This window comes from Perognathus longimembris, chromosome 17 (assembly GCF_023159225.1).
Source record: "Perognathus longimembris pacificus isolate PPM17 chromosome 17, ASM2315922v1, whole genome shotgun sequence".
NCBI lineage: Eukaryota > Metazoa > Chordata > Mammalia > Rodentia > Heteromyidae > Perognathus > Perognathus longimembris.
This window is the reverse complement of record NC_063177.1, coordinates 35,359,982-35,368,753: the sequence shown is the minus strand read 5'-3', so window position 1 is coordinate 35,368,753 and position 8,772 is coordinate 35,359,982. Positions and strand designations below refer to the sequence as shown.

Below are 8,772 nucleotides of genomic sequence, written 5' to 3'. Positions count from 1 at the left end.
GGATGGCGGCGTTGCGATGGAAAATGAAGTTGTTGGCCCAGACACTGACTGCCTGTGGAGAAAGCGCTGGCCCGGCTGCCCATCCCCGAGTGCAGGATCAAAAGTCACCCTCCTCGGGGGGGGGAGACCCAGGCCTCGGGGCCGGCCCGTCCCCTCCCCTGCCCACCTCGCAGCCCGGCCGGCCTGCCGTCCCCAGCCCTCCCAGGCATCCATTGGCCTCCTTCTTTTAATAATAATAATAATAATAATAATAATAATAATAATAAATATCTAGAAGGCCGCCGGGTCTGGAAGTCAGGCAGCTGGAAGAAAGTGGGGGGCTCCCCACGCCTCTCCCCCACCTCGGCCTGGCCCCCCCAAGGCGCATCCCTCCAGTGGCTGTCATGGCCGCCACCATCTCCCTGCTCGCCCTCCCGGTTGCCAGGCCCCAGCGCCATTTTGAGCATCTCCGTCGCTTCCCGGTCTCCCTCGGGCTCTCCCCGCGCCTCGCCGCGCTCTCCTCCCGTACTGTCCCCCCACGCTGCCCCCACGCGGCCCGGGCCTCCCGGGAGGCTTTTTGCTCTGTGGATCTTCCCCAAGCTCCCTCCCCACCCCACCCCCGGGTCCCAGGAGGAACCCAAGAGCCTCGGGGTGCGGCCTGCAGTGCCATCTTCCCAGCTGCCCTCTTTTCTTGCCCATTTGGAGATGCGTTACCATTCCTGGGCATTTGGGACCTGCTACCCGAGAAACCCACAAGCAGTATTCCACTACAGCCCCCCCCCCACTCCGCCTCAGGAGGTCTGGACCCAGGCTCGAGTCCCCCAGGCTTCCAGCCTCTCGGCCCGGCTAGGGACCCTGGGGTGCAGAAGTCCGGAAGCCCTGGGACCCCCTCCTCATTCAGTTCAACCTCGGCGGCGCTACAGCTGTCACTCCCAAGCTTGTCCCCGAAGCCTCCCGGCCCCGCTTCTGTTTGTTCTCTTTCACTCATCCATCTTTTATTTCTAATCAGAGGCCGAGAGAATATCCATACCAGGCCAAAGACTGTTGGGGGACAGATGAGTGATCAAGTTTCCCCTCCCCCTCCTTAGAGCTTCCAGGAGCCGCGGGGGGAGCAAGTGGCCCCTAAGCGGGGTCATCTTTGTACCACCCGGACTTTGCCAGTCCAAGACAGAGGGGATGAGGTTATTGCCACTTCAAGGACGCTCTCTCTCTACAAGTCCAGTCTTGCAAGGATTCTGAAAGGTGGATGGATTTGGGGGATAAGGAAGCTGAACATAAACATAAAGACTCGTTCTCATAGTATAAAGGCATTTATTTAATCTATGAAAATAATGTACAATAAATATTTCCCCTTTTCCTATTATTAAAGAATTTAAATAAATAATCTACAGTGTAAAACTTAAAAAAAGGAGGAAAATAGGTCCCTCTAATTTTTTTTTAAGAAAGCCCTCCTAGAGTTTAATTATTCCTGAGATTTCGTTGGAAGGAGTCTACCAAACAGAATTTTTTTTTCCTGTGACACGTTTTAAAAAGAGAAAGAGGGGAGCGGGTTAAATGCTAATTCAATAATACCTGAATTTTAGCAAAAACACGTTAGTAAATGTGACTAGGGGTAAAGGTTTGATTTTTTTTCTTCTTCCTCAACAGCCAACCCTGGAGCGCAGGGATGCAAGGAGTCGAGAGCGAGGGAGGAAGTGGGTTAGGGGAACTGCAGGTCGATGGCACAGAGCGTGCTGGTAAAGAAGTCTAGCTCTTCTTCCGAAAAGGGGATGGGGCTGTCGAGCGAGCCCTGTAGGCTGGGGGAAAGGCCTCCGGACAGCTGGAGACAAGAATCTGTGGTGAAGAAGTTAAGGTCAGGCAGGAAAGGCGAATCCTGCCGCTCGGGGAAGGCGTCTTCTGGCAAAGGCTCGGGCTCCAGCGCGCGGTCTCGGCGCAGCGCGCAGCTGGGACTCAGTGCGCCCGCGCCCTCCAAGGGAGAAGCCAAAGACCCCGAGCCCGGGGCGCCCGGGGGACCCGAAACGACATCGGCTGGGTGAAAGCAGACTTCCTGCGCCCCCTGAGAGACCGAGGGGCCGCCTGGACTGGCCGTAGGTTCTTCAGCTGGGTCCCCCGTGTCCTCTAGGGTCCCCGAGCAGATGGGTTCTCCGTCGGGCAGCTCACGGTGCTGCGTCTGCCGCTTGTGCTTCATGCGCCGATTCTGGAACCAGACTTTGACTTGCCTTTCGGTGAGGTCCAGCAAGGCCGCGATCTCGACGCGCCGGGGCCGGCACAGATACTTGTTAAAGTGGAATTCCTTCTCCAGCTCCAACAGTTGTGTGTTGGTATACGCCGTGCGCAATCTGCGCGCCCCGCCGCCGCCGCCTCCGGGTTCCGCTAGTCCTGGGCCATCTGCGGGGGGAGGGGGGGAGAAGCAGCAAGATTGGGCGTCACAGAGTGCCGTGTCCCCCGCCCTGCCTCAGTTCTGCGTTCAGGACTACTCCATCCGAAAAAAAAACAAAACACAAAAACAACAACAAAAAACCCCACTATGAGCAGTCTCTTCACACCCCAACACGGCTTGCTTCCCACCTTTTCGATTCTTTCGCAAAGCTGGCCCCGGGCAGTGCACCGCATTCCTAGCCGCCCACGGGCCACGCTGGGGGCGGGGAGCGGCTTGCTTTCCCTCCCAGAACCTCAGAACCACACACACCCCTTCTTCCCAAGTCCTCCCAGTGGACCCCTCAATTCAAGAACTTTCCAATTCAACCTGGGGAAAAGGATCATAAATATTGTTCTTTACTCCTTTTTTCCTTGCTGGCTCTTAAATTCTCCCTTCCTCTGCTAGGGTTGGGAGAGGGAGGAGGATGCATCTTTTCTTGCCTTCGGCTTCAGTCTCGGCAACAATGCGCATTCCTTTACAGGGACAGGTGTAACAATCTCAATCGAACCCATTTCTTCTAGCGTTGGAAGAGAGAGAGAGAGCGCGCATTTTTTTTTCCCTAACCAGCTTCCAAAACTTCTATAGCGGAATGAAAATGCTGAGAGTGTCCAGGCCTGAACCCCAGCGGGACATTTTTGCTTCCCTATCCTCACGAATCCACTAAGCCCTAGGACCCCAACAGGCTTGCCACTTTTTTTTTTTTTTAACCACCCCCATGGCTCTCTCGGCCTCCCTTCCAGCTGCCCCCACCCCACCCCCTCCACGCTTACCGACCTGCCGGCGAGCCGACCCCGGAGGCCGAGACCGAGGAGGCGGCCGGGGAAGGAGACGTGGCCGATTGGCTGGGTTTCTTGGCGGATTTCTTCTCTTTCATCCAGGGGAACTCGGGGGCTGTGGGGGCGGCGGGGAGCGGCGGCGGTAGAGGCAGAGCAGGCCCATCTTCGGCTCTCTTTTGGCTCTCGGGTCTCTGAAGGGTGGAGGCGCCAGGCTGGAGGCTGGGGAAGGTTTGCTCGAAAGGAGGAGGAGGAGGAATTAATGTCGACTCCTTGATTGATGAAGTTTGAAATGTCTCCAAGACAGCGGGGAAGGAAGTCAGACACTCGGCGAGCGATGGCTGGCTGTTTATAAACCCAATCTCCCTCTCAAATTCAAAATTCATGGCTTTCAGTGGTGGGGGAGGGGGCCTGCTGGGGGGGGCGTCAGGAGGGAGGATCGGAAGGGACCCCCCCTCCAGCCCCCCCCAGGTTTATGCGATGGAGCGATTTTGGGAGGGGGGAAGATTTTGCTCTCTCCCTCTTTTTAAATTTTGGGCCTTTATAATTGTATATTGCTGATAAATACAAGCGTATGGGGACTCTCTCTATTAAACCCAGGACTCCCGGCGAAATTGCAGGGAATTCGTGGTCACGGGACCGGCCTTGGCCAATCGCTTTTCTGGGCCTGGTGGAAAACAGAAAGCATTATTTGCTTTAATTGATTCAAAAACTCCAGAGGACCATAGCCTGGACACCATGAGCCCCCCATTCCTACACCAGTGACTCTCTTTCTCCAGAAGGCTTGAAGAACCCCTTTCTCCCTTTAGGACACTGGAAGATTGTGGGAGTCTGGGGAAAAAAATCGAACCTATGGGAGAAATATTCCTGTTTTCTAGCCAGCATCCACCTTGTCTCCCTGTCCCAAAGAGAGAGAGAGAGAGAGAGAGAGAGAGAGAGAGACTGATCCTGCAGCTAAAATGTTTCCTTTGGGAAAGGTGATGGGTGCAAGTAAGAAAGGGGAGTGATTTTCCAAGCAGATACACCATCATCCCCATCCCAGCCCTTAAAAGCAATAGTTCAGCCTTGGGAAATGGCCCAGAACCCACAGGCTGACACAGAAGAATGAAACAGATGTGAGGAGCTCTTTGGAGTCACTAGCTTCTCTTCCATAGCTATGTATCCTGGCTTCCCCACTCTTGTCCAATGTTTCCAGGAAGCTCTTTATGTCCACTTGCCTTCCTGGTGGGGGGGGGGGGTCCTCCATCCCTCTATGATACCCTTACCTCTCTACTCACACACATACACAGCAGGAATGTCTAAAGTGTATATGTCCCTCTCAACTTTATCTGTATCTGTAGCCAGAAGCAGGAACAAGAACCAAGGTAGGTAGCCACCATTTAATACTCTTAACTCAGGTCAACATATAGCATAGGAGTAGGGATTCTTCCCAGGGCAATGAGACTTTCCCTCTCCTATTTGCCATTGTGTTCACATGTGTTAGTGTGTTTATATGTTACAAACCCTTAGTAAGAATTCCCTAAAGACCATACAAGTGGAAATAATGACCACTAAGATGATATTCCATTTCTGGCCTCTGGCGAAAATGTCCTAATTTTTTTTTTTTTTTTTGTAAAGAGACTAGGATCTTCTAAACTTTAGTGCTGTAATTTGCTAAAGGGAGGAGGCATAAAACTCAGAGCCAGGAGCAATTGGTGGGAAACTAGGCCTCAAAGCAGAAAATGAAAAGTCGATCCGGAGGAAGATTTTTTAAATAAGTGGGTCAGAGGGACGGGGGAGAAGATGAGGCGATCAATCTTAGCCCCCTGACAGCTCTCTCAGATTGCATCAAAGAATTTGGCTCTTTGGGAAAGCAAGAGGGAACAGCCGAAATTCCACATCCCTTAAAAAGGCCTGAGGGGGGGGGGGTGGTAACAGAGAAAGGTGATTCTGGGAGAGCCAGGAAACAGATGGGAAATGGGGACAGAGGGAAGGCGTTAAGTTGGGTGGAAAGTTTGCCTGAAGAACTCCCACGGATCTGGCCTCCCCTCCCCCCTCCTGGCTCTCCATTACCCTGCCGGGAAGGAAAAGGCTGGTTAGCAGAGAAATGGCAACTCAGCTGAGAGCTGGAAGTAGAAACTTTCTGTCAGTGTAACATCCGCGTGGGTGGTGGTGAGTATTTAAAAAGAAGGGCAGAGAAGTCTGAGTAGCAGGGTGGAGGTGGAGAAGAGAAAAAGGGAAGCTGGAGGTGGGGGCTCCAGGGATAGACTCTAAAGGACTCAGAACTGAGAACTACTCTGAAATGAACCAACTAGCCAGGGAGGGTGGTTTGCAATTTAGCTCCAAAGGAAACCTTTAGTATTTACTTTTTTCTTTGTCATTTAGAGGTGAGGATGGGAATAAGCCCATAAGTATCCAAATAACTGCATTCTGGAAGTTGTGCAGGGAGGCCTTGGAGAGGGGAGTGCCTCTGGCTGAGCCTATAGGCTCTCCTGTGCTTTCTATCAGCCACTCCAGCTGGCTGCAGGATCCAGGGTTCCTCTAAGCAATCGGGCAGAGACCATCCCAATAGGAAATACAACTCTCTAACCCTCGCTGACAGATTTTATGGCCAGATTACTGAACAGCAGAAAACTTGGGTGTTAAAAAGGGCCAAGAGAGCCCCTCTGTCCTGCTAAGAACCATACAACAGATATTTTTACCTCTATTTTTAGCTGTTTGAGCTAAGTCTGGAATCTAGCAGACAGAAGGTAGGAAACACCAAGCCAAACCAGTCTGATTTTTTTTTCTTTCTTATTTGCAATCCCAGCTTGAAGTCAAAACTCTGCTCTGCTTTTTGTACTACAGCTAAATTTTCTCTCTTGGCCTGCCTCTGTCCTATGAGATAAATAAAGCAATCCACTCCACCCCCCACCCCCAGACCAAACATGGCCCTTCATCTAGTTACATCATTCAGAAAACGTTATTCAGGGAAGAGGAAGAGAAAAAGAAAAACCCTTGAGCGTTATTTGATCCCAATCAAACTTTGCACGCTCTTCTGCCTTTAAATTATAGCCTGACCCAATGCTAAATTGCTTGCTGCCTGGATGGGCTGAGTCCAGTTAAAATCCTACTTGGGGGGGGGGGGTCTAGTATGGAATTCAGGTTGTTTTTTTATTGTTATTTATTGTTGCATAAAGACTGTAATTACTAACCTTGGACTGCCAAGATGCAACATAAAAATGAAAATCAGCCTTCTCTTTAAGGCTGAGGGTCTGGAACAATTCTCACCCCCTCCCACACCACTATCACCAAATATATGCTCCTAATTAAGCAATGCGGGTGCATAGCTTACAATTAGAATTATGCAACTCTTCAGCAAGCAGCCATTGCTTCTCTTTCAACGAATTAGCTCCATATTTCAGCCACCCTGTCTTTCTTGCTCTTATCGGCTCCAGCGATTCAGTGGTGACATTTCATCTTTGACAGACCTCTCTATCCTAGCTCCAATGTGATAAAACTTTTATGGAACCACGACTAAGAAATGAAGTTTCCCCAAGGATCGTGGAAACAGAGCTACATGTTAGCCTGGGGACCATTTTATTTACGTTTGGATCCAACAGCTTCTGCAACTCTCTTTTCCCTTTTCCCTGGCAAGGGAAATCAAATTGGCTTCCTTTCTCTCTGCCTTAGGTTTTATTTAATGATTTAATTTTACTTTAGTTTTAAGGTTTGACCTGAGAAGTCTAGGCTTCCGATTTTTTTTTTTTAGATTAATCATTTTCCTTTGTTTTCATTTTAGACCCAATGATAGTTGGGCTTTGGGTCACGTGATGACTTCTTTGTAGCTCCGGAAGAGAACTGTGAAGTTTAGGCTGCAGGGAAGAAGCTGTAATAAATAGGCCAGATTTCTTGTTTTGTTTTGTTTGGGGGAAGCATAAAAGGTTGTAGCCAAGTAAGAAACAGAGCAAAAAATAATAATAAAACCAATAAATGAGAAAAATGAGAGGCAAACAATGAATAATACAGAAAGCACCCAAGACTTCCATTTGCCATTTAAACCTTAAAGAAGCTGGTAGAATGGCTCAGGCTGGAGCTAAGAAAGAGAAAAATGACTTAACCTGGAAAAAAGTGGGGAGACAGGGAACAGATAGGGACCTGACCATAAGACAAAAAGGCCAGCAAAGGGTTTGTAATGTTCTCCTTTCCTTGGGGGAAAAATTTGGCAGTCAGCAGTCTCATTCTGCTATCTAAATTGGACCACCAGGACAAGATAAAATTGATAACAGAAAGTTTATTCAAGAATTGTTTGACAGACAACCCTTTCAAGTAAGGAAAAAAAGTAACTACAGAAGAACAAAGAAAGTTCCAAGAGGGAATTAACTAACTCTACAAATTCAGGACTATACAGTGACAATTAGGAGCTGAGTTCATGCCTTTTAGAACTAATTACAATCGCTCATAAGTACGAGTTTAACATAAATCTACAGCTCTTTTCTAGAGTACAAGAAAAACTAAAATAGCTGGTTTTACATGACAGGAAACACAATGTCCCTTATAACAATACTAAAAAAAGTACATTTTTCCTTTTTTTCCCTCATATAAATACATAATGTAGGGGGATAAATAATACCAAAAGGAAAGAAAATATCTTAACAGGCTATAACCAATAAATATATATGAAAATGTTCACTAGAACACACGTTTTTTGAGCAATGCTGGACCTCTGCAGGCCCAGACATCTCTCACAGTTGTTTTTATATCCATTAAAATGTAAACTCTAAGTGCAACAAAAGTGTCCTGTCAGGAGGTTGAGCAAGGCACACAGACCCAGCTGCAGCCCCTGCCTGGGACAGACAGTTTGTTCAAATATACCCTGTTTTCACGTTAAGTCAAGAGAGCAATGCAAGAAAAGAAAAGTGGAGAGCCTCTGTGGCCATTTGCTTTCTAGGCAGGGGTGGGGGTGGGGGGGATGGACCTGGAGCTGAGTTCAGGCTGCAGAACTTGCCTGCCTTAGCCTAACTCTTCCTTTAAAAGAAAAAAATATATATTTATACTATAGGCAGCTCTGATTTTCAGGATCTCATCATCCCTGAGGCCTCAGAAAACTGTAATTGATGGGACCGCGTTTAACTATGAATATCCTAGAACAGAAAACTATGGGGTTAGAAATGGAGGGCATGTTCCCAAAGAACCTCAGAGAAGGGAGAAAATTTTTGAGGTTTCTGGGAAGTTGGAGGAAAATTTACTTGGTGCCCTTGGGTTTAAATGTGTTTAGTTTCTTAAGGAGAATGAAAGTTTTTTGTTTTTTTTTTAAAAAAAATCAAGATTTGGGGGCGTCATCAACAGAGATGGAAGGTAAGTCAGTCTGTTGGTTGGTGATGGCCTAACCATCTTGTCTGGGGGCTTTTTGTTTTGAAAATGTGCTTCTTTCTCTGCCTTATTTTCCTATCTCGGCTTTCTCTACCCCACTCCCTCTGGAGCGAGCGTGGAATTCCAGCTCGGTAGTGCTAGAGACCTGGGATTGATGGGGGTCAGCGCCAGTCTGCTGTGGATTCCTTTCCAAGTGGGTTGGCAGGCAGATGGAATTGGGAGTGGAGGGAAAAAAAAAAAAAAAAAAAGCCCTAGGGCCAGGGAGGAGGG

General features: G+C 48.8%; 1 protein-coding gene across 1 annotated transcript; it reads right to left on the bottom strand.

The window, feature by feature from the left end:
• Positions 1 to 1,492: 1,492 nt before the first annotated feature.
• Positions 1,493 to 4,032, bottom strand: Hoxb2 (homeobox B2). Its single transcript, XM_048366367.1, has 2 exons — positions 3,173 to 4,032; positions 1,493 to 2,367 (listed from the first exon to the last, which is right to left on the bottom strand). The coding sequence occupies exons 1-2, from the start codon at positions 3,555 to 3,557 to the stop codon at positions 1,679 to 1,681; spliced, it is 1,074 nt and encodes a 357-aa protein (XP_048222324.1). The 5' UTR covers positions 3,558 to 4,032; the 3' UTR covers positions 1,493 to 1,678.
• Positions 4,033 to 8,772: the final 4,740 nt, after the last annotated feature.

What these genes read in the sequence shown, in the direction of transcription:
- Hoxb2 (XM_048366367.1), bottom strand. Translation starts at nt 3,557, where the DNA reads ATGAATTTTGAATTTGAGAGGGAGATTGGGTTTATAAACAGCCAGCCA. An exon ending in CGGGGTCGGCTCGCCGGCAG is followed by an intron (nt 2,368 to 3,172) that starts GTCGGTAAGCGT and finishes CTCCCCCCGCAG; the next exon opens with ATGGCCCAGGACTAGCGGAA.